The following is a 26,575-nucleotide window of genomic DNA, read 5'->3' on the forward strand; positions in this document are numbered from 1 at the left end:
ACATGTGATCTGTCATGGAGGGCAAGAGGAGCAAATTTTCAGATTTTGGTTAAATTTTTACGTATTAATGATAAATCATCTGTTAACATTCAAAGAACAATGTCTAAAATGGCAAGATCGATTTTTTCTTCCAAAAGCATGCAGGAAAAGGTTGCTAAAGGAGCTCTATTAGCTATTATTCTTGCAATTGGTGCTAAAAAATTGTCTCCAAAATTGAGAAAATTATTATTTGGCTCGAAGAAACGGTCGATTTCAAAAAGCAAAGATTCTTTAGACGATGGAAATGGTTCTGTTAATGATAAGAAAGGAAAAGGAAGTTTGAACAAGGAATTTTACAGACAACTTCGTTATCTTCTGAAAATATTGTTCCCAGGGATATGGAGCAAAGCTTTTGGCATCCTTACACTTCATACTGGAACTCTAGTCGCAAGAACATTTCTGTCAATTTATGTTTCAATGTTAGATGGAAAAATTGTCAGAACTATTGTTAGACGTGATCTTAGGGCATTTTTACTTCAACTATCTCAATGGCTTCTTATATCCATTCCTGCAACATTTATTAACAGTTTAATCAGATACCTAGAGTGTGAACTTGCTTTAGTTCTCAGAACAAGATTAGTGAATCATGCTTATAATCTGTATTTTGACAATCAAACATATTACAGAGTTAGCAACTTGGACAGTAGACTTGCAAATGTTGACCAGTGTCTAACAGATGATATAACCATGTTCACTCAGTCTTTAGCACACTTATATTCACATTTAACCAAACCAATGCTTGATGTTACATTAATGTCTTTCACATTATACACACTTGCAAACAAAAGAGGAGCAAGTTCGAAATATCCCTCAATAATAGGATCAGTGGTTTTATACGTGACAGCTCAAATTCTAAAAGCAATATCACCAAAGTTTGGTAAACTTGTTGCAGAGGAGGCTAGACTCAAAGGAGACCTCAGATTTGTGCATTCAAGAGTAATTGCCAATGCTGAGGAAATTGCATTCTATGGTGGCCACAAGGTAAATGTACAGTTATCGTCATAATGTTTAAATATTAACATGATTAACTTGATTAGGTCGTCTTTGAATATTAAGTATGAACAGGGTTGCAGGCCAGTTCAAAATCTTGTCTGGCTAGTACATGTACAAGATTCCTTATTATTTATTCCTAAAACCACTGTAGGTAAATAGTAACATAGTAAGTTTCTTAGAAGCATGCTACATAAAGTACATTTATAAGATTTTGAATACTTTAGAAACTTATTAAAAAGTGAAATTTCAAACCCATATATTTAGGGTAACATGTTTATTAATCATATAGATAGCAAGATTAAAAAGTAAAGTTTATTTTTGTCACACAATTAATTTATTTCTTTATGTTATTGTCTACTGTCAATGACTGTTGTGATTATTTCAGATAGAGTTGAATCTTCTACAGAAATGCTATAAAAAATTAGCAGAACAAATGCATTTGATATTTAACAAACGATTGTGGTATATCATGTTTGAACAATTCTTAATGAAATATGTTTGGAGTGCCAGTGGTTTGATTATGGTAGCGATACCTATTCTTACAGCAAAAGGTGGTGGAATTAGAGCTGATGGTAAGTCTAAGATATCAAGCTTAAGATTTAGGGCACACCTCAATGAAACAGCAACCCAAAAACAATAACTTCATGGGAAAAAAACCAGCTACATTTACATGTACATGTCAACATACACTGTACAGTCCACTAGTTTTCTATTATATAAAGCTCTAAATCATATGATTACACTGTAGACAAAGAGACATATATAGTGAACAAATACAGTATAACAAATTTAAAATACACACATATATCTGGCATCAACATAGATAAATTTTAAGGAAAAACATGGAGATATATATACAAAGATAAAAACTGTCTTGGGACTGGCACACAAAAGTGTACTGTACATGTAGGTTAAACCAGTTTTTACCATCACCAGTGACATTCCTTAGCAGAAAAGTATGTGGGGGTGATGGCAACATTAAGGATTTGTATAAAGCTTTATATTTCAGGAAGCTGAAGGCCTGGATGCTTCATACATGAATCTCGTAAACATATGCTTTATGTTTCTGCCTGGCATATATCTGTTGTCATTTAACCTCAAATTTCATGGTTTAGGGATTGCTAAATTTGTATAGGTCTATATCTGACACATGATTTTTACACCTATTATGAGTAATAGGCTATCTATAAGAATCATTGGAAGGTCTACATATCCGTCAAACATGGTCCACCTTTCCTTGACCTCATTTCATGGACCAGTGATCATCAACATTAAGTTTTTTGTAAATTATTTCTATTTCTCAGATACTATAAGCAATAAGTCAACTATAATTTTGGTGTTAAGAATGATTACATATAAAGGTGTACATGTTTGTCTGGCAGGGTTCATCTGACCTTGACCTAATTTTCATGGTTAGGTCTGTTTCTCAGATACTACATATATAAGCAATAAGTCAACTACAATGTATATGTATGGAATAATTGTAAGGTGTACATGTCTACATTTGTATATTAAGGTTCATCTGACCTTGACCTCATTTTATTGTTCATTGGTCAATGTTAGGTTTTTGTGGTTGTGCTGGTTTCTTGGTTACTAAAAGTAATACAACAACTATATTTTGTGTATGGAATGATTGCAAAGTGTTCATTTGGCTTTGACCTCATGTTCATGGTTCATAGGTCAAAGTTAAGTTTTCGTAGTAAGGTCCCTTTCTCTGATACCATACATTGTAACATAAAGTTCAACTATATTTGGCATATGGAATGATTGGAAGGTGAACATGTTGGTCTTGTTAGGTACAAATGTATGGTAATTCTGTAAAGAAGAGTTAAAGTAAACTCAAATAATTTTTCTGTAAAAATTATTATTTATAAAAAACGAAAACACAAATAAAAGTTAATAACAGTGAAATTGTAAATGATACCATATTATAGAATGCTCACAGTTATTGAAAGCAAAATCAGATGTACATGATGTATGCATTTATGTTTTTGTGTACTGGCTGTTTAAGTACATTCATATAAGTCACTTTTAATAATACATAAAATTGAGAATGGAAATGGGGAATGTGTCAAAGAGACAACAACCCGACCATAGAGCAGACAACAGCCGAAGGCCACCAATGGGTCTTCAATGCAGCGAGAAACTCCCGCACCCGGAGGCGTCCTTCAGCTGGCCCCTAAACAAATATGTATACTAGTTCAGTGATAATTGACGTCATTCTAAACTCCAAATTATACACAAGAAACTAAAATTAAAAATGATACAAGACTAACAAAGGCCAGAGGCTCCTGACTTGGGACAGGCGCAAAAATGCGGCGGGGTTAAACATGTTTTTTGAGATCTCAACCCTCCCCCTATACCTCTAGCCAATGTAGAAAAAACAAACGTACAACAGTACGCACAGTAAAACTCAGTTTAAGAGAAGTCCGAGTCCGTTGTCAGAATAGGAAAAAAAAGAAAATAAACAAAATGACAATAATACATAAATAACAACAGACTACTAGCAGTTACTGACATGCCAGCTCCAGACCTCAATTAAACTGATTGAAAGATTATGTCTTCATCATATGAATATCAGGCACAATCCCTCCTGTTAGGGGTTTAGTATTATACCGTCATAAAATATATGAGAAGAACATATCTGTTTTCATAGGATCAGAGGTGGATGATGACCCAGATGGAGGTGTAAGCGAAAGAACAAAAGCCTTCACTACAGCTAGGAACTTACTGATTAATTGTGCCGATGCTATTGAAAGAATGATGTCTTCTTATAAAGAGGTAAAACAAAGATATGTGAAAGAAAAGTTTTGGACATTTATTTAAACTTAATTAAATTGGGAGGGAATATAAGGAACAACAAATGGGAAATCATGGACAGGCTCTGTATTCATTTGGAAAAAAAACGTTTAATTAAGAGTATAATGTTATTACATCCATTTTATATATCACCATAGATACCTTGTGAAACCTGTCGAAACGGAACTTCTTAAGGGCTAAAAAATTTGTTTAGTTTATACAGGTGTTTGGTTTGTACAGGTTCAAAATACATCGATAATTCATCAAAAGGGCAACAGGAATCACAAAAATACTGGACAGTACATGTACAACATACATTTATATTCCACCAACTCCTTACTCCTAGAAAAAGACATTCAAACAACAATCAACAACACATGGTTTAGATGTTTGTATAAAGGGAATTTGGAATTAGTCTGGTTTAGGCAGATTTGGGTTAAGTTCTAGGTTCAGTGATGACAGGTTCTAATGTAAACTACACTGTATGACTTCAAAGTTAAACTGATCTTTGTATTTTTAAGGACAATGCATTATACATTTATTTATTCGAGAAAAAAAATTACCCACCTATAATGATAAATAATGTTTTATCCTTCCATAGCCATAGGAGAGTTCCGGGATAGTTGTTATTTCAATGTTGAGGTTGAAAAGTTCTACCAAATGACATTTTTCTTTGCATCTGGCTAGTTTTTAACACAGAGGAATTGGCAGATGGAAAGATTTAATAGATTTCCACTTCAAAAAATTTACTCCACATTTCTATTTTTACCCCTTCACCCTGTCAGATGAAAACCTACCATAAGATGACATAATCAATAAATAATTGATATTTTCATTCAGAAGAGGTTGTATTGATCCTTAAAAGTCTTTTTCCATAGTAACTTACACATTTTAAGGAACAAACATGGGCAGAAATATGATTTCTTTATATTAGGAGTGACTAGAATAGTTGTATGGTTGGAAAATTTTATGTACACGTATGATCAAAGTTTATAATATTTTTTACCTTTCAAATATTAGTTGTGTGTATTATCTATGTTTAATATGAATTATTTACATTATAGATAACTGAACTAGCTGGATACACATCTAGAGTTTCAGAAATGTTCGAAACTTTCAATGATATCAGACAGGGAAAGTACAAGAGGACAATTGTGACAAAGCAAAAAAAGGGAAAGTCAAACTTAAAGAAAATTTCTGGACCATTAGAAATAAAAGGTATTTGATTACATAAATGATTCTGCACCTTTTGTCAGCAAGTGACCATAAGAGGGCTATAGTTTAGGACCCATAGTCTTAAAACAAAAGTTCTCTCTAGCAAGAGGAAAAAGCAGGAACTCAACTCATTGATGCTGTATAATATGTATAATTTTTTTGTTCAGATATAGTATCCCTTTTTTTTTTTTTAGCAATTACAGAAATAAACTAGGGATGGCAGTGCTCTCTCAGTTTCCATAAAATAAAAATGTCTTTTTCCATTATTGAAACACTGGTTTAATTCACTCGTAATCTAGTGCAACGAAAATAGTTGTGTTTATTGATTCAAGCTTTCATTCTGGTTTATGGTGACAGAATATGGCTTGATGAAAGAACTGTATTGCATATTTATATAATTTTTTTCAGCCTCACCACTTTGATTATGGGAACATAACGGTAGATAAAATGGAAATAATATTTTGATTTTAAAATTTAAAGCTAATTTTTTTTTAAAGAACAATAACTGTTAGAGAAATCATGTTTTTTTCATTAATTATTATTTTATAATGAAGATGACAAGAAAAAATAATATTATCAAAATTCTATGTATTAATTTTATTTTCAGCATATACTTTTCCCAGTACGTGCATAAGTGTATCCTTTAACAATTAATTTTTTATTATAACATAATAAAACTGTTAATATGCATCTTCACTAGCCAAGGGTTATGATCCAGTCCCCCTCCTCTTAACCCTACAAGTTCCGGCTTAATCTGCCAAGGGTGAAGAGGCTACCAAAGATGATTAATATGATGCTGTTCACAGAACTGTGAATGAAAGATCTTAGGATCCCTTCACAGTTAATATAGTTTTGAATAGCTAATAATAAATTAAATGAATGATTTCAGGGAAGGTAATTGACACAGAGTCTGTTATAGACACAGAAGATTTAGCCATCATTACACCTAATGGAGATGTTATTGTAGCCAGTCTGACTATGAGGGTAAGTTAGAGGAAAGGACAATTTATTGGAGTAGAAGAAATGAGGAAAAAGTCAGCAGTGATTACTTATTTCATAAAAGATGCCGTCAACTGACAATTTTTGGCAGTTTCTGTAACAATTTGAATGAAGTTTATCAATGGATGAATATTGTGTGGAAATCTTTGCCATAACTACAGAAAAGGAGTTGTTCAAGTTAAACTTATAGTTATCTGCTTTTATTAACTTACAAAAAGTATATACAGTGTTTCTTTGATAAGGACAATAAATAACCATGAACAATTCAGGCGTTAAAATTTTGATATAAATCAATTTAGTACTCTATACAAGAAATGATATATATAGAAGGAATCAATTTTAACATTTAAGATTTTAAAAACTTTTATCTAACTTGCTGTTTATTGAAATAGTGACCTGGGGCTCATGCTACCAGGCAACTGGGGGAAAGAAGTCACTTTCCTGTCTATCATATAAAAATATGAAGAAGTGGTATGGTTGCCAATGAGACAACATGATTTTTAATATGGTTTAAATTTACTGATAACAAAATCAATATTTATACCAATAAAAACAATATTAAAAGATCTAATTACAGTGTTGAATTGGTAACCTTTCAGAATAAGTTTATTTAAAGGATTTATCTGATAAGTTTACCCAGATCATATCATTTCTATGTTTAGTAAACATCACCTAAAATTAAGGATGTGCTACTCTGTTTGAAATAAGTTTTCTACAGGAACAGCCAAACTTGCAAACCAAATCATTGTATCTATGGAAGAATTTAGTAAAGGTTTTAAGGAATTTGTGGTAACGAAATCCCTGACTTAATAATTTACCAGTAATACATAGATTACTCTCATTGAAATCCAAAACGTCACTACAGATACTGCTATCAGTAAGGTGTCCCATTTAGAACATTTTAAGTATCTAAATTTACTCACTATATGGTGGCTGAAATGAATCCAGCCTTTAACTTTTGAAGCAAGCTAAGGTTTTTTCTTAAGTTTCCTTGTTCAAAAACATTTCTTTTTGCTTGGTATTTGAATTTGAAACCAAAATGTAAATATCATATTCATTCTTTAAATAAAAAAAAATAGGTCTAACCAAGATATATTACATTATAATTGGTTGAACAGGGGGATAATTCTGGATTTTTATTAAAATCTTTCTTATTTCAGGTTGAACCAGGCATGCATCTTCTTATAACTGGACCAAATGGTTGTGGAAAATCCTCATTGTTCAGAATTTTTAGTGGATTGTGGCCTGTGTACAAAGGAAAACTTCAGAAACCTCCACCAACTTCAATGTTTTATATCCCTCAAAGGTATCAATTTATTTTGTAAATTAAATAGTATTTTATGATCTTCTTTATAGGGATTTATTTTTGTCAGGGGTTTTAGTTTTTTGTGGATAATATATATACATGATATAAAACAGCAAATTATCAAAACTAAGAGTTTAATAAAAATTCTAGAATGAAGATAGATTTCAAATTAGAATCTCCACAGAGATTTCGTTATGTAAACAAACACAGCTTGTGTGTATTGTCCAATGTCAAGGTTCTTTGAGCAAATATCATTTCCATTTTGCTTTTCACACAAGTTCAATGGATACATACCTCTACAACCTGGCATTTGACAATTCTGGAATGTTTACAATATTACCTTGGCTAGTTTGGAATAAGAATAGCAGATCTACCATTCTGGAGTGTCTTACATTAAATTGATCTTTTTTCCAAGGTATCATTATATTTTTACCATTTCAGAATGGTAACCGTACATACCATTGAAAATGATACTTTACAAATTTGGTGTGTCGAAAGCGCTTTCATCAATAACACTTGAATCCCAAAATTTAAAAGCCTTGGATACATGAACACTTGACAAGCTATTCCACAAAAAGGGATCAAAAAATCATAGCCAACACCGTCAGGTCAACTTTGCCTGTGGGATTTTGAACCTTAGATTTCTTCATTTATTAACAGAAAATTTTGGAAATCAAATGGTGAGGCACTAACTACTAGGCTGATTATGTATCGAACCACTATTAGAAAATGAAAACTTGTTAAAAATTTTTTGCATCGGAAGCGCTTATCTGGATTTATCGGGTCAAGTAGTAAATAGGGGATTGTTGTTCCATCAGAAGAATTGAGGGGTAAATCAGTTTATATGTACATAAGTTGACAGGTTGACAGTTTTAATTTTTATGTACATAGGTCGACAGATCAACAGTTTGAAAGGTCGACATAAATAAATGGGCATTATTGGTAAACTCTCGACTGTCAAACACTATTTCATCATTTCTTTTTAAAGTTTTTGTCAACTGTCGACCTGTCTACTTGTCAACTGTCAACCTGTTGACCTGTCAACTGTCTACTTGTTTTAAGATTGTTACCACTTAAGCATTATTCTGGTGTAATGAAATAATTTGATTTTGTTGACTTCATTTACGTCAACTGTCGACCTGTCAACTTACAAGAATACACAAGTGTACGAATTTATTATAAAAGCTGGAACTGTATTACCATTTATCCTACATGAGCCGATTCATCTTCATCAGGAATGTTCCAATCCTAATATTTGAAAGCCAGGAATGTATACATAATTGACAAGTTATACAAAAACGAGGGTCCTAAGTCTTAAAATAATAGCAAAAGTCATCTAAGGTCAACTAAAAGCTGCCTTTTGATACATTCATCTACTGTCTATTAATATATTCATATAAATTGTCTATTTGAAAATCAAAATACAGATGCCATGCTATTGACATTATGTAATTTAATTTAAAATATTTTTTTATAGACCCTATATGTCTATAGGAACATTGAGAGACCAAGTGATATATCCAGATAATGTAGAGGATATGAAGAAGAAAGGCATGATTGAAAAAGACTTAATGAATATACTGAATATAGTCAACTTGCAACACATAGTTGACAGGGAAGGAGGTATATTGTTTAAAATTTTTAAATTAAAATGTTTTTTTACTTGGTTTGTCCTGTCATTTTGTATGTGGGGCATGCATAAAATTGAGAATGGAAACAGGGAATGTGTCATAGAGACAACAATCCGACCAAAGAGCAGAAGATAGCCCAAGGCCACCAATGGATCTTCAACACAGTGAGAAAATTCCACAACCTTAGGCGGGCTTCAGCTGGCCCCTAAAAATGTTTTCCTGATGTTTATGGTAATTTAACGTCTAGTCTCATCATATTGATGCCTATATATCTATACATGTAGTCTTTTGAAACATCTATTGCAAATATCAAAGTTAAGACAATACCCATGTCCATATATAAAAAATTAGAAGATGTGGTATGATTGCCAATGAGACGACAACTCTCCACCAGGTTGCACTCTGATAAACTATTTATTCCTTCAATCATTTATATAGCTGGCAGTAAAAGTAGTTTTCTGTATATACACAAACTTTTTGTTTTTGAATTTTTTTAATATTTTCACAAATGTTATTGAGAAACCTGCATTGACTATCATTTAATGAAAAATACCTAGATTTGATAAGGAATCAATTACAAGTTTAAAGAGATTTGGGAAAAAATCACTGAAATTTATCAATGATCCCATTAAATGTACAAATTTATTATCAATCTCCAAATTTATACTGGAACTGTAATAACATGAGACATGGGAGATGGTAAAGCATAGCACTTGTGTTTATGCAATTTTATATTATGCATTAGATTACCACAAGTAGTGAAGTAAAAAGTAAAGTGTGAGTTTTAATTATTAGGATGTTCATTTTCCACTCTTAAAGAAAAGCGACATATATACAACTTAAGTCTCCAAGTTACAATTTGTAATGTAACTTATAAGCATATTATATATGCTGTATTTGCAATGATTGATTAATTGATTGATTGATTGTTGGTGTTAAACACCACTTTCAGAACTCTTGGCTTTATCTTGGCAGCAAGTTATTATTGATTGATGAAGCCATAGTGTCCGACCTTCAAAGTTATTATTGATTGATGAATCCAGAGTCTCTGACCTTCAGTAAGAAAACTGGCAAACCTATTCAATTAGAATTGGAGTTCAATGTGCAGGGTTCAAACTCACAACCTCAGTGTTGACTGGCTAGTAATACTGTAAATAAACTACTTAGACCAAGGCCCTTATTTGCAAAGAAGATGTTTGTATGATTTTAATTTCTAAGTCAATATAAAAATAAGGAGATGAGGTATGATTGCCAATGAGACAACTATCCCCCAAAGTCCAAATAAAGTGGATGTAAGCAATCATAGGCAACCGTACGGTCTTCAACAATGAGAAAAACCCATACTGTATAGTCAATGTCTGTTATAAACCATGTATCTTCTTCTGTAGGTTGGGATTCAGAAAGTGATTGGAAAGATGTGTTATCTGGAGGAGAGAAACAGAGAATGGGCATGGCTAGGATATTTTATCACAGGTTCGTGACTTATTATATAAGAATCTAAAACAGGTGACAGTTCAAGACAAGAAAATGAAGAACAAGATTTCATGTGGTAAAATTTTAACAAAAACAAGGTTTGTTGCTAATTGTCTAGTCTTGCACTTTCATTTGTATATCATTATTTTTACTTCCACTGATATCATCAAAATTCACCAAAAACGACATTTGAGAGTTAACAATTTTGACAGAGTGCATTTCAAAATTTTATCATTATTGAAAAATGCTAGCTTTTAAATGTTAACTATACTTCAAATGGAAAAATCTAAAAATCACCCACTTTTGAAGGTGAGGTGTAACTTTAGAAGAACTTATTTAACTTTTCTCACAATGGGTAAAACAACATTAAAGACAACAACACCCGTACATTACCTCAAAGTAATGGTTTGTTATGGTCTACATGTTTCGCTAACAAGGGTGGTGTCTTCAGGACAAGTAATAGTATGAAATGAAACACTGAAGTACAAAACATGCAGTTATGACAGTCATGACAACGTTATTGTTAAATTGAAAGTGAAAGTAAAGTATAAATAAAGTTATTGATAGAAGAGTTAGTGTTTTCTTGTAGCTGTAAACGATGTGGTTAGTGTCTATTCTGACTGTGTTGCAATATTCTCCTGCAAGGTTCCTAAGGGTTACGTTATATAGAAAGTGAAAGTGAAAGTAAATGTTAAATTGTCAGTTTCATTTCGCAAATGAACAGTACTTCACTGATCATTCCGTACCATTTCATTTGGCTTCATTCTCAAGGAGGTACTTCTTCCAATTGTGTTGGGACTATTGTTAGATGTATGGTCATCAAAGTTGTGGAAATCGTTGTAGATCAGTTACAATTTGAGGATTTGCATAATATCCATGTTTCCAGTTTATTTTCACAACTATGTTGTGTGGTTCCTGTGGTTCATTCTGTTTCTGGTTCTCTCTACTTTTTTCTTAACAAGTTCCCCCAAATCTCCATATATTCATAGTCATATTTGTTGTATGGTATTGTTGGGCTGCTGTCTCATTGATCCCCCTCTTTTCAATTTATTCAGTCATATTTGTTGTAGGGTGTTGTTAGGCTGCTGTCTCATTGATTTTCCTCCTTAAATCTCCATTCATTTATAGTCATATTTGTTGCAGGGTTTTGTTGGGCTGCTGTCTCATTGATTTTCCCTTCAAATCTCCATTTATCATAGTCATATTTATGCAGGGTTTTGATGGGCTGCTGTCTCATTGATTTTCCTCTAAATATCCATTTACTCATAGTCATATATTTCTTGTAGGGTTATTTTTGGCTGCTGTCTCATTGATTCCCCCCAATTCCCCATTTATTCATAGTCATATTTGTTGGAGGGTGTTGTTGGCCTTTTGTCTTATTGATTTTCTCCCAAATGTCATTTTTTTTTCAGTCATATTTGTTGCAGGGTTATGTTAGGCTGCTGTTTCATTCATTTTCCCCCTTATTTCCCTTTATTCATAGCCATATTTTTACATGGTTTTGTTGGTCTGCTGACTCATTGATTTTCCTACCTTTATATCAATTTTTCATAGTCATATTTGTTGCATGGTTTTTTTGGCTGCTGTCTCATTGATTTTCCCTTCAAATTCCATTTTCCTTAGTCATATTTGTTGCAGGGTTTGTTGGGCTGCCGTCCCATTGATTTTTTTACGACCGCAAAAAATCGGTCGTATATTGGTATGATGTTGGCGTTGGCGTTGTCATAGTCGTTGTCCGAAGACACATTGGTTTTCGCACAATAACTTTAGTTTAAGTGAATGGATCTCTATGAAATTTTACCATATGGTTCAATACCACAAAAGGAAGGTTGGGATTAATTTTTGAGGTTATGGTACCAACAGTTAAGGAAAAAGGGGCCAAAAATAAGCATTTTTGTAACTTCCAGACAATAACTTGTGTTTAAGTGTATGGATCTCTCTGAAATTAATAATGGGGTCAATTACTTTTGAAAGTAATTAATTACATTCAATTACAATTACAAAATCTTCAATTAAATTACACATTACATTTGACTTTTTTTGACAATGTAATTAATTACTTTCCAATTACTTGGCAAATGTAATTAATTACTTCAATTACTTTTGAAAGGAAAATTTCGAACATGCATTTATTCTATCATATGTACATAATTATCATACATTGCTTTATAGTAATAACAAATGAGATCTACAGTGACTATTTTCAAATTCAGCAAGTATCAAAGAAGAGTAAAAGTTAAATATCTGGTGTGTTAAGGTAATAAAGAAAAAACAAACATAAATCTGAAGTGCACATAATACTTTGTCTATCAGGAATCGTTAGGACTAGATGTCTGGTTTAATTTAATGCACAAAATGATAAAAAGCTTTATTCAATATTTGGAAAATATTAAATTTTGTTTAATTACCTATTGAAATTTTATGTTTCAATGTATTTCATTGAAAATGATACAAGAAGAGAGCCCTATAGATAAAATTTTATTTTTTTTATTTTGATCACAACTTATTAAAAATTATTTTTCCTAAAGAAATGATTTAGAAAGTCTGCCTTTTATTAAAAATATAATGTAGTTTTAATCACAATTAATTGATTTTAAAAAAATCATGTACCTAGGGGTATATTTATCTCTCTTTAATTGGCTTAACACCTGTTTAACATGCAAACATATCTGTTGTAAAAACAGTCATTATATAGTTTATGATAGAACAAATAGCCAGAGGTTATATTTATTGATTGACTTATGACCTTTCAAATTGATTATGTTAAATCAATGTCTAACAATATCCATCTGAATATACATGTAGGTAACAAGCTAATTAAGGTATAAGACAGTGACTTTCTAATGGTTTCTTTTAAACACAAATTATGGCATGTTTCTACAATATTTTTTTTTCTTTTTAATTTTTTGTTCATTCATTACAAAATAAAGAATCTTCCATGGTTGTGTAATTCCAGAAGGTATACTGTGTTGGCTTTGATTTGTCAGCTAACTACATTTGCTAAGGTCATGGCTTTTCATAAATTTTTGAGAAAAACACAAGATTCAACCTTTCTGATCCCAAATTTCAAATGTAATTGAGTTGTAATTGAAAAGTAATTGTCAATTACAGACAATTTTGGCTTTGTAATTCATTACTTTCAATTACTTGTAATTGAAAAAATGATCAATTACACATTACATTCAATTACTTGAGAAATTGTAATTAATTACAGCCAATTACAATTACATATTTCAATTACCCCATGTCTAGAAATTATACCACAAGTTTCCATACCACAATGGGATGGTTAGGATTGGCTTTGGGGGTTATGGCTCAAACTGTTTAGGAATTAGGGGCAAAAAAGGGGAAAAACAAGGGTTTCCTGGTTAATGGACAATTTAAAAGCAGTGTAAGGGAGGTAATCCCAAAACAAAATTGTACAATGTTGTACAATGTTGGATTACCTCCCTTACACTGCTTTTAAATTATCTATTCAAGTCTTTTATGATGTATTTAAATTGGTAATTATGGTTGCAAACTCCATTGGAAATTTGAATTGAGATTATGACCATATCTTGAGGGAAAGAATTTTTTTTGGGGGGGGGGGGGAGGGGGGTGGTCAATTCGCAACAGCATAGTGTATTGCATAAAAGCAAAAAATTGAATATAAATTCAAATCATATAACAAATTCTAAGTTCTTTGACTACAGTTATTCGGTGTCAGAAACCTATTATGTGTCAAATATTTAATTACAATCCAAATTCAGACCTGTATTAAGCACGAATATTGTGTCCATTTTCGCCCCAACTGTTCATGGTTGGACCTCTGCGGTCGTATCCAGCTGCGCTCAGCGAAGCATTTTATTTCCTGTTAAATTTATTCATTCATAGTTGTATTTGTTGTATTGTTTTGTTGGTCTGCTGTCTCATTGATTTTCCACAAATTTCGATTTATTCATATTCATATTTGTTGTAGGGTGTTGTTGGGCTGCTATCTCATTGACCTTCAATTTATTCATAGTATTTTTTTATGGAGATTTTGATGATTTGCTATCATGTGACCAGACATTCTTTGAAGATAAAAGGATAATGATAATCAGTCTGCATGGTGTTTTTTTTTATTGAGTTGTAGACAATAAACATAATTTGTCTAATTGGGGCTTTATTTCACACAGGTGGGCAACTGAGGTTTTCTGCTTTATCTTGATTAAAGAAAAGCCTCTCGTGTGTATTCTTTTTATTTTACTTCTTTTGTAAAACAGTTTGACAAATTAGTTATACAAATTGATAGTTCAAATTATATATCATGCATACAAAACAGATTTTATCATGAACAATTCATTTAAAAGTCATGTGTCTATTCATATTGATATAATTATACATTTTTTTAATTATATGAAATACAATTTACCCACAACTTGTACAATTTTATTTGAGTGTATATGTATGTCCATTTGTTTAAATAGAGTTTCTTTGATTTTGTTTTTTTTAAAAGAAAGTCAAATTATACATGATTTAGATAAATAAATTCAGTATGGTAGGGAGAGTAATTTATGATGAATATTTGAGATGAAATTTATAAAGCTGATAAAAGAAAAGAATGAAAAATAACTTGAATTCAAAAATCATGAAAATAAGATAGTAATTTGAAAGAATATTTATGATGTAATGTTTTATACTGTTAGAAGTTAAAAATTGAAATCAAAATAAAATTCAATTTTTGCTTGTGAACCACACTATTAAGTGTGTAAACTGTAATAACACAGTACAACATACCCAATACACTGAGGGTGTAAAATGGAACTAAGTAATTAGACATTGGTAGCATCAGATGACACTGAGTAATCTTGGTAGTTAGAGATGACACTTAATAACCTTTATAGTGCTTGATGACACTTCGTAACCTTGATAGTGTCAGATAGCCCTTAATAACCTTGTTAGTGTCAGGTGACATTTTGTAACTTTAAAAGTGTCAGATGACACCTTGTAACCTTAACGCTGCACTCGTTGCTTTGTGCGGATCAAGCACAGCACAAACTTGAAATAAAAGTCTAGCAAAGTTTGTCTCACCCAATAACTGGTGAGCAATGCCACATAACACTGGTGTACACATGTAAGGAAAATTTGCTTTTAAACTGGCATTTGTTATTATTGATTTAAGTTGTCGTAAACAAAATCTGCATGATGTTATGTCTTGTAGATGGTAGTAACATAGGAAGCTGAGGAAATATGCAAATGCTAATGGATGATACACTGGATTGTTGTTTGTAACATCTACTTGTAACTCTTGTGGAATTATTGATGACTTCTCATGAAATAGAAGAGGAAAAATTGTTAATGTTTTATATACTCGATAAATTGTTTCTTTTTTCATCAGATTCAGCTCATGTTTTTGGAAATGATTTAATTTGTCCTCAGTCATGCTTGATATAGTATAAAATTTCTCATCTGTGTATTTCTGCAATGTATAATTTACTACTGATAATGAGGCAAAGTAATTTTTGTGCACATAGAAGAAAGATGCCAACGTCAGCCATCCTGATACTGCATCTGAATTTACACCAATCAATAAATGGCTCAGATCATATTTGTACTTGAAGTATTGCTGTTTGTTTTCTGAGCTATAGTGATGTTTTGAAGCATCTAGAGCAAACCTACTTGCTACTGATAAATGTAAAGCAAATAGACCTCTAGATAAACCTGTTTTAGCATTATGTAGAAAATGATATAGTAGACGCATATTCTTTATACTTGGAATATAAGAAGATGTTTCTGGTACTATTCTGATAATTCCAAAATATTCCGGGATTTGGAAGGACAGTCTTTGATAATCTTGAAGGGTCTCAGAAGACTTAAAACAAACAATTCCTTGCTCGTTTAAATTCTTAAGTATGGTGGTTAATTTTTCTTTGTTCATCACATTGAACCGTGTGCAAAAAAAGTTATTGTCAGGAATAAAATAATGGGGCAAGATTGAATATTTTACACAGTACAGCAGTCTTTGTAAACATGTCATGAAACATGGTATAATATTACCAGGTCTCCATAAATTTGGGTCTGTTTCTTCTGAAATCCAAAACATTAGTGTTTTCAAGAAGTATGAACACAATAAACCTTTCAAATCTTCATGTTTCTCTACTATTTCCTTCAACAAGATTTTTAACAGAGCATAGCATAATAATTGTGTGTGACTGAATGCATATATAAGAAATTTTTCTGCTACAGAAAATGAAATTCGCCATTCTAGATTTTCATTTACAGATCCTTTGCAGCCTATTGGCACGAATAACACACCGCAAGATATTATTTTCGAAATGATTTCAGGTGAAGGCCATGTAGTACGTGATCTGCTAACCCATGGCTGTGCTTGAAATATCCATTTGTCACATTTAAGGCAAAATGCTATATCCATAACATCATTTATATCAGATACACATGGTCCATGAATTTTTGTAAACATTTTTGCTATTTTGGGAGGATAAATAGACAAATGGACCAGTTTATAATTTTCACTAGAAAACATACATTCCAAATGATTTCTTTGCCACTTGTTTTTGAAATATGGCAGCATATAATGATAATAATTAGGCAGACATAATTGTGTAAAACATGGTAAGGTCTCCTCAGTGTTCATAATCAATGGAATTGAGGGACCATCAAAAACAGCTTCTTTTTCTGATTGATACACCTTAAAGAAAGGATCAACAGCCATTAGATCAAAATCACTGCTTTTGAAATAAAGGCCTTCACCTTTACTTCCGCTTGTTATGTGTTTAAAAATATATGTTTGTTCCATATCAATAATAGTTGAAGTTAATCTTCTTATTTTCACAACTTCTTTAGATCCAATCTTTTTGCAAAGATATTTATAAAAATTCAACGATTCATATTCCTCTGTGGACATTCCAGCCATTTTCTGCATATCTGTCTACAAAATAAATTAATCCTAGAAAAAAGTAACAACAACTTCTTTATCTTACAATACTGTTTTTTTTTTTTTTTTTTTACTTGGTAAATTTTGGGACTATTATACTAATATATATAATATTGATATTAGCATAATAGTCCCAGGTAAATTATATTACTTGGTAAGTTGAGGACTGCCAAAAGAATTCCAACAAGAGTGTTGTCCTGCTGAGACAAGCAAGTCTGATAAAATAATCCTTACTAGTAGATGAAATAAAAATTGTTAAGAACACAAAGTCTAGCTGTCAGTATAACATTTTAAATTTAGTTGCACAGATTTATGCAGGAATCTATGCACATTCCCCATCAATATGGTGGCAAAGTGAAATATCTTCATTGAAAGTGGGAGGTTTAGCTAGCTATTAAATCAGGTTTAACCTATCATTTTCTTTGGATAATGCCTGTACCAAGTCAAGAATATGGCAGTTGTTTTTCAATTGTCCTTTGATTGAAAGCATTTGATTTTGACAGCTTTTATGGGCTTCCCCTTTTTGAATTTTTGAATGTCTTCAGTGACCATATTCCATTCTGTTCAGCTGAAATTTGAGGACATTTTCACACTAGCCAGATGTAGTTCAAATAACTTCATTTTTTGGGGGGTGTTTAGCAAGTAAAAGTCAATAATTTTTTTTTAAATCAGAAAATCAATAAAAGGACTGCTTCTGAAGTTAAAGAGATCATCTGAGTTTGATAGGGTTTGACATTAATTTGGTAGATTAGTGAAACATAATTACAGTGCCCCATAATTATGTTCGTGCCCTTCCTTTGATAGATACTTACTTTGGATTCATTGATATTCGTTGGATACCAATTTGCATGGATTATGTTGGTACAGGGGAACCACAATTTAAAATGTTCAACGAATTACATATTTTCTTAGGAATGTACGCAGACTTTGCCAAAACAATGAAATTAAATATCCATGAAAATGCAAGTTTTCATCAATCCACGAAAATTGGTACCGATGAAAATAAATGAATCCACAGTAATTAAGCAGGGGCATACTATTCTTTCCAGTAGTGTGTTCTCCATCCTTTTTGTTCAGATGGAAATGTGATATGGTGAGCAGAGCATGGCTAGTTGTCCCGTAGACACAGTCATATTCTTATATCAAAAAATACTTTGATGTAAATATCCTGGGAAAGGAAAACACCAACACAATTTTACATGAAATTGATTTAAATTTCTAAATTTCTTACCTTTAATTCTTTCTCTGCCATTTTCTATAATTACTATTGTCTTCTTCAGTTTTTTGCAGGCTCCATAATGTCAACAAACTGTTGAAAACTTTTCTTTTACTATTGTAAACATATTGTTAATCTTTTGAAAGAAAATTACTGATTATATATAGTGACTTTGAAACAAGGAACTGTTAAAACAATGGAAAGTTTGAAGTTGATGAGAACATAGAAATTGAAACCAAAACTACAGGTTTTTTCATTTTATTTATGAAATAGAAGAATTGAAAAAACAGTCATGAGTTATATTTAATAATAGTAGTATCAACATTTCATAAGGAAAAAAACAATTGTTTCTTAATTCTATCTTTTACTTTCTCAATGTAAGTTTCCTTGAATTGACTCAGCTACTTGATATGATACGGACATTTACGCCTACTTGTCCTTGAAATCTTCATCATCGAATTGTTACATAATTGGGCATTGAGTATACATACTAAATGGATTTTTCAAATAAATTTCCAGTTTCAGTTTTACACAAAGTAGCCTAATATTTTTTTAGCTCAAATGGCCTGAGGGGCCTGAGGAATTTTAAATTTCATAAAAATGTGAAAATTAGCAAATAAAAAAGATATGTAAACAGATAATGTAAAGAGCTCTCTCATGATGGGTTATTAATTTACTTTAAAATTAAGTTTTTTTGTGATGATGATGTTATTGTTAAATTGAAAGTACTAGTGAAAGTAAAGTATAAATAAAGTTATTAATAGAAGAGTTTTATTGTAGCTGTTAAGGATGTGGTTAGTGCCTATTCTACCTGTGTTGCATGAATAAATTCAGATAAAATGTAAACACAAATAACAGGATTTTCAGTTATTTAATTTCCTAGTAAAAACTGAATTTGTTTATCAAAAATAATTTGAGTTCTAATTAATACAGTGGGTCATTAATGATTTACCTCCCATTTTTGTTACAATTGTTGTTCTTGTATAGATTTTCACTATAGTTTCTACTATGCCTGCATTTTAAAGTTTTTGTAAAATTTTAACTACTCAGCAGTTGATCAACAGCTTGTTTTTTACTTGTTTGAAATAAGTTTTAGTATGGCTATGATTTAAATGATAGATTAAATTTTTATCTTTTACTAGTATATACTGTAAAGTACCAGTCAAATTTGAAGAATCTTTGATTTTACAATTTTTAACCTTGAAAGTACATGATGAATGTTATTACAAGCAAAAGCCATTCATGGATATTGAACAATGATGAAATTGGCATATGTTTATATTTTGACATTTCAGTTGCTAGTCAAAAGTAATATTTAGCTAATGTTATTTCAGACCACAGTATGCATTACTTGATGAATGTACCAGTGCTGTTTCTATAGATGTAGAAAGTAAGATATACCAAACAGTCAAGGACAGTGGGATAGTATTACTTACTATCACTCATAGACCTTCATTGTGGTAAGATATAATGTATTTGTACTTATTTCTTTGTGTAATTATTGTTTGATATTTCAGTGAAGATTATTTCTTTGAAAGTAAATTTACATGTAACTAACAAAAAGGTGGTAATGCAAAAAGTGATAGACTACTGGTTACTGAAACCCATTTGGATTAATGTGTTTAGAGATGTCATTGTATCAGAGTTTTTCTATTACTTTCCTTAATTCACAAATCATGTTACTTTAAATGATTTGTTATAGCTTGACCTAATTTTCTGTTAAATTAGATAGATTTTATTGTATGTGATTATACAAAACTATTCAGCAACATACATGTCATATGCAGTGAAGATTATGTGAGAAAGAATTTCTTTCTTGGAATCAAATGTATACCTTAAGTCTAATTATATCCCTACTCAGGTAATAGGTGGTACACTGCATTCACATTGTCCTTCCTCCTGTACATTCTTCCCTCCATCAGTCTGTTTATTCGAAACTCTTTTTACATATTAATTTCTCTTCTGTATGATAGAATAATTCGGTGTGGAACTATATAAGGATGATCATGAGTTGTAACATTTTAGCTATTCTGAGATCTGTCGGACAGTCACTTCCTGTTAAACAATACTTTAAATTTTATTTTACCCTCTGACCATGGAATTTTTCTCAGTTTGTGTATCATGGAATGATTTGTTATTTGGCCTGGAATTTTATAAAGTAATGAGTTGTACTGTGAAAGCAGTTTTCATATTTCCGATACTTTAATTTTTTTATACCCACTAAGCATGGACTGTTAACTTATTGTCCAATAACAATGGCATATAATTTGCATGTTATCCCTTGCAAATCTTTGTTTTGGTAGAATGAGCTAGTAACTAAGTTAAATGTACATGTGGTCAAAGTAGATGATCAATATCTTTTATATGCAGATCACTTTGACCAACCGCCATCAATCTCTCGTTTAAGGAGCTAACTCTAGATTAAGGGACATTACTCCTGAGAATCACAACTTCATTTAGGTCAACCATTTTCATAAATTTATTCCAAACTGCTAAGTAACACAGATTCATTTAATTCTGATATATGCTAAAGAGCATTTATGAAATTGGCTATTACCAATGCCTTACTGATATAAAGAATTATCTCTCTTAAATGAGGTCCACCTAACCCCCGCCCCTCCTTAAATTTTACTGAGTTTGTTATCAAAATGACATAGGATTGAATTACAAGTGTTTGATGGAGTTAATCAGTTCATTTTCAAATGTTGATAGTTTTGTCAGTACACTACAATTTCCATTTCCTTCACAAATTGCATGCAGTATATAAATCAATAGAATAAAGCATTAATCTTCAACCTATATAAGATACAAGAAGTAAAAAGAATAAAAGTAGCAGCATGTTTTTCTTTTTTTCACTTGTGTTCAGATTTGTTGTTTTTTACAGGAAATTTCATACCCATCTGTTACAATTTGATGGAGAAGGAGGTTGGAGAATGGAAGAACTTAATACAAACACTCGTCTTACCCTTAACGAAGAAAAACAGAAGCTTGAGACCCAATTAGCTGGTGTACCTAAGATGCATAACAGACTATCAGAGCTTTGCTCTATATTAGGAGAGGATTCAGTCTTACTATCCAGTCATGATAATTTAGATGATGTAGATGAATTGGTAGAGAGTTGATGCACAACATTCCCTAGTTGATTTCTTTTATTTCTTCAAATTCTCTTGCCAGTGATATTGTACTAGTTAACTAGTGTTAGTGAACAGTTTTAGAAACAAATCATGTCTATGATTAACAAATCATGTCTATGATTAACAAATCATGTTTATGATTTAACAAATCATGTTTATGGTTTAACAAATCATGTTTATGATTTAACAAAATCATGTCTATGATTTTGGTACATAAAATGTTTTATTAAATATTCAGTTTACAATAACTAATTACACATTATTGGGTATTTTCCCTTTGTGATTAATTTTAACAAACAGAGCACTATTGATTGATTACATTTTAATTTGACAGCATTCTTTAAATATTTGAACAACCAATATTTATGAATGACCATTACTACAGCATTGATTACAAGTTTGATGTTCTGTTGTTGTTTAATAATTCCATATGTATCTAGTCAGTTTTGATATTTGTGCTCAGGGTAGCATATATGAATGTACTTATATTATGTCTTTTTAAACCAAGGAAAAGAAATTCCCAGATTTTCATTCTAACTTTAAGGGGTCATTTAACGATAAAAAATGCTCTAAGTTTCTATCATCGTAACCCTGGTGGTTGTTTGTAATAGGATTGTATAAGATTGGAATTACCCTATTCAAGAAAAAAGTTGGATGAGAATCTGGGGCATTTTTTTACTATGGCCTAAATGTATAATGGTTGTTTTCCTGTACAATATACTCATTCTAAGCACAAATCATATTTTGTAAAAGATGTCAGCATTTTATACAAGGGATGGGAAAAAATACAACAATTTTCTGTGAAGAATCCGATTATATTATATTAATAGTAATTAGTTAATAGAAAAAACTCCTTTTTCTAAGGTAATTTTCTTTGAAGAATCAGATTATATTATATTAATAGAAATTTGTTAATAAAAAAAAACTCCTTTTTCTACGGTAATTTTCTTTAACAGTGATGTCAGCATCAAACTACTGAATTATTCATCCAGAGCATGAACAAAATTTACAAATTTTGTTGATCATAAGATACTTTTACAAACTATAGATTTCATCTTTTGATGTCAGAAAGACAAGTTTTAACAAAGGAGTGACGGGGAAGCAATTAACTGTTCTGTCTTTTTTTTTATTCTGTAGATAACTGTCGACTTACATTTATCATTTTTAAAACTGAGTAAGGGGTAGATCCTCCTTTGCAGAACAAACTTCTGGAATTTTCAGAAACCATTGAAAAACCAATATCCCATTCTTGAAGCCATCTTTAATTTTAAAATGTGTTTCAGCAATGCACTTTTTGTAAGTCTACCATCCCTTAAAAAAGGCCACATCTACAGTTAAAATGTGCATTTCAATCCTTTGAAAAATTTGTGATGGGTGTAATTTGTTAGTATAAAATTGCTGTAAGATGTAGATGAGCAAAAAATACCATCATTTATTAAGATTATTCAAAATTGTAGATGGCCTCTTCTTATTAAAAACAACATAATTTCCAAGTCAAGCTAAATTTTCTATTATTATATGATTATACAACTACCAAAATTTGAGAGACTGCCATCTTATAAAAATCTTTCTTTATGGCAAAATCTGCTGTAACAGTATTAATATATATGATAGTGTTTTTGAAATGAGTGTATTTTCATGGGAATATTGTATTATGTGTGGATATTATCATTGTGATATTAAATTAAGGAGTCTTAAAAAGCTGTATCATTTTTTCTTTGGTGGATTACCATCAGTTGTCATTTTCTGCTAAGCTTAAATGTATTTTTGTTGTATTATTAGTTGTATTTATAAGCAAAGGTTTTACTGTCACAAAAAGTTGTTTATGTGCCAAATAGGAAATCTGGAAGGTTCAAGCAATTGCAGAAAGATACTCATCTAAATGTGTATTATGTGTAACCAGAATAAAGACATGTTTGCATGAATAATGAAATCCATAGCAATGTTTTACCAATTTCTCACATAACTTTAGTCTATTTGTTAATATATTTTGTCTACCTTTAGCTACATAGTTTAGATGGCTAAATTTTTAAAAAGGCACAAATATGATTTTTCAACTTAAAAAGATACCTACTGTGTCCCCATTTACTTTAAAAAAAATATATATTGTTTTCTAATTCATTCTATTTTGTATATCACTAAGTCCTTAACAATGCAAATTACAATGCAGTTTGATTTTAAAAAGAATATGTTACTGATCGGCCATTTTTAATAATGATTAATTTTTTAAACTATGTTGAATGTACCTTGTCCAACAAACAGACATTTTTTTCACCAGAGAGAGTTTTCACTTATACCATGTTACCTGGGTATAGCTATATAAACAAGTATCATATTACCACATAATGTTTCACATTTTTACAAATTTAAATGATAAGTCAACGTAATAAATATTATGTTTTTGCTGACCTCGTCTAGACAACTGACATGTGATTTTTTGCCACCTTTTGGCATTCTTTTTTCATTCCCTGTTGTAAATTTTATAATAAAAAAACATTCTGTGAAGTTAGACCAAATTGTTCTGCATTCTGTTAAGGGGATGTAACATGGCTTTTGAAGGCTAATAGTAGGTAAGCTAATTTGGCTTCCATTACTGTGTACAAAAAATATATACCGGGTAAGTGAAGTACAAACAACCAAAGTCAAATTCTACAATTTTTAATATCTCCTTCAACCACCAAAGCTTATATTAAGGTAGATGTAAATACTTATATTATGAAATTGGTTTTTGTGATTTATTTAGAATAGAGAGGGTTCTTATATAGACCCTTTGTATAAGTAACCTGTAAGACTTGAATAGTTTGATCAAAGGAAGAAAGCTTCCAAAGACCTACTAACAAAGTGTACAGGGTAATCTAATATTGTTATTGATGTTGTAAATGTGTTGTTGGGTTTGTTATCTCATTAATTGTTACCTGGCATCCTTTATTCTTATCCCTTTTTCATTGGTCGGGATAAAATTATGAACAAAGTGTATGAATTTTATGGTATGAAGATATGCTTCATTTAGGTCCAGGCTATAAGGCTTAAAAGTTACATAATAAGATGTGGTTATCCTTTTGAGATCACTGGATTTTCCAGTAATCATAGTCTTTTATCAGCATCAGAATCCAGGGTGTCTTTTTCTGAGCATCCTCTTCTGGTCATGTTCCAAAAATACTTTTTTGCTTAAATATTTTACCAAATATCATTAAATATACAACACAAACATCTACAACTTAAAATTTAAAGATTAAACTAACAGAAAATTAAGTGTCGATAAGTTTATTTAAAATTTTCAGAAAAATCCTTTTAAAATCAAAGGCAGATAATTATACTGAAGTTGATAGGACAATTGTGTTTTTTTTTTTAATTTTCAAAAAAATAAGGCCTGTGACGGTGTGACCCCCTTTTTTTATTTTATATTTCATGAAAAGCAATTCTCTCATTGAATTTTAACTAATTCTATCATTTAATGTTTCCTCAATAGAGAAAAATAAAGTTTCTGCTATATAACCCATACAAAATAATTGCAATTTCGTTAATTTTAATATATTTTAACAAAAAAACGAGGTCTGTGACCCCCAGTTTTTATATTGAAATTTGAAAGTAAATTGACCCAGATGTCTTTCACTATAGTTTAAGAAAAATCTATCGTCAAACATTTGGACACCCCGGCTACCTTAAATGATAAGACCTTTATGTATTTGCCTTGACCTATAATGGTTTACTTTTATAAATTGTAACTTGGATGGAGAGTTGTCTCATTGGCACTCATACCACATCTTCCTATATCTATTGGATGTGTTTTTGCATGGTTACTGTGGATTTCATTAATATTTTTGGGATACCAATTTTCATGGGTTTCATGGGTACAGGTGAACCAGGAATTCAAGTATTTAGCCAATTATAAATTTTCTAAAGGCTTTGAATGTAGAGATAAGCAAAATTTATTTATCAGTTTTTAAGGTTGATAGGCCTGCTTTCCTGTCACCTATTCATCTATGTACTATATTTTGTATTTATTATTATACTATGTAAAAACTTATAATAACAACACTTTCCTGATTGCTCAAGTGATTAAAAAATATGACAAATATACCGAACTCCAAGGTATATTCAAAAAGGAGAAGTCCATAAAAACCAATAAAATCAAAGGTTATCAATCAACTGAAAGAATGAAAAACAAGTGTCATATTCCTGCCTTGGTACAGGCAATTGAAAAATGGTGGGTTAAACCTGGTTGTCGAGCCTGCGACTTTTGTCGCAGAAAGCTCGACATAGGGATAGCGATCCGGCGGCGGCGGCGGCGTTAGCTTACTTTTTAAAAGCTTTATATTTTAGAAGATGGAAGACCTGGATGCTTCATACTTTGTATATGGATGCCTCATGTTACGAAGTTTCCGTCAGTCACATGTCCAATGTCCTTGACCTCATTTTCATGGTTCAGTGACTACTTGAAAAAAAAGTTCAGATTTTTTGTAATGTTAAATTCTCTCTTATTATAAGTAATAGGATAACTATATTTGGTATGTGCGTACCTTGCAAGGTCCTCATGCCCGTCAGACAGTTTTCACTTGACCTCGACCTCATTTCATGGATCAGTGAACAAGGTTAAGTTTTCGTGGTCAAGTCCATATCTCAGATACTATAAGCAATAGGTCTAGTATATTCGGTGTATGGAAGGACTGTAAGGTCTACATGTCCAACTGGCAGGTGTCATCTGACCTTGACCTCATTTTCATGGTTCAGTGGTTATAGTTAAGTTTTTGTGTTTTGGTCTGTTTTTCTTATACTGTATGCAATAGGTCTACTATATTTGGTGTATGGAATGATTGTAAGGTGTACATGTCTAGCTGGCAGGTGTCATCTGAC

General features: G+C 31.3%; 1 protein-coding gene across 1 annotated transcript; it reads left to right on the plus strand.

Moving 5' to 3' along the window:
- Nucleotides 1–5: 5 nt before the first annotated feature.
- LOC127721572 (ATP-binding cassette sub-family D member 1-like) lies at nt 6–25,946 on the plus strand. The gene is made up of 10 exons (XM_052228347.1): nt 6–1,020; nt 1,418–1,604; nt 3,689–3,813; nt 4,896–5,049; nt 5,936–6,030; nt 7,206–7,351; nt 8,829–8,974; nt 10,371–10,455; nt 19,922–20,047; nt 21,472–25,946. Exons 1-10 carry the CDS (start codon nt 100–102, stop codon nt 21,707–21,709), a joined length of 2,223 nt encoding a protein of 740 aa, XP_052084307.1. The 5' UTR covers nt 6–99; the 3' UTR covers nt 21,710–25,946.
- The last annotated feature ends 629 nt before the right edge of the window (nt 25,947–26,575 follow it).

This window comes from Mytilus californianus, unplaced genomic scaffold (genome assembly GCF_021869535.1).
Source record: "Mytilus californianus isolate M0D057914Y unplaced genomic scaffold, xbMytCali1.0.p SCAF_1, whole genome shotgun sequence".
Classification (NCBI taxonomy): Eukaryota; Metazoa; Mollusca; class Bivalvia; order Mytilida; family Mytilidae; genus Mytilus; species Mytilus californianus.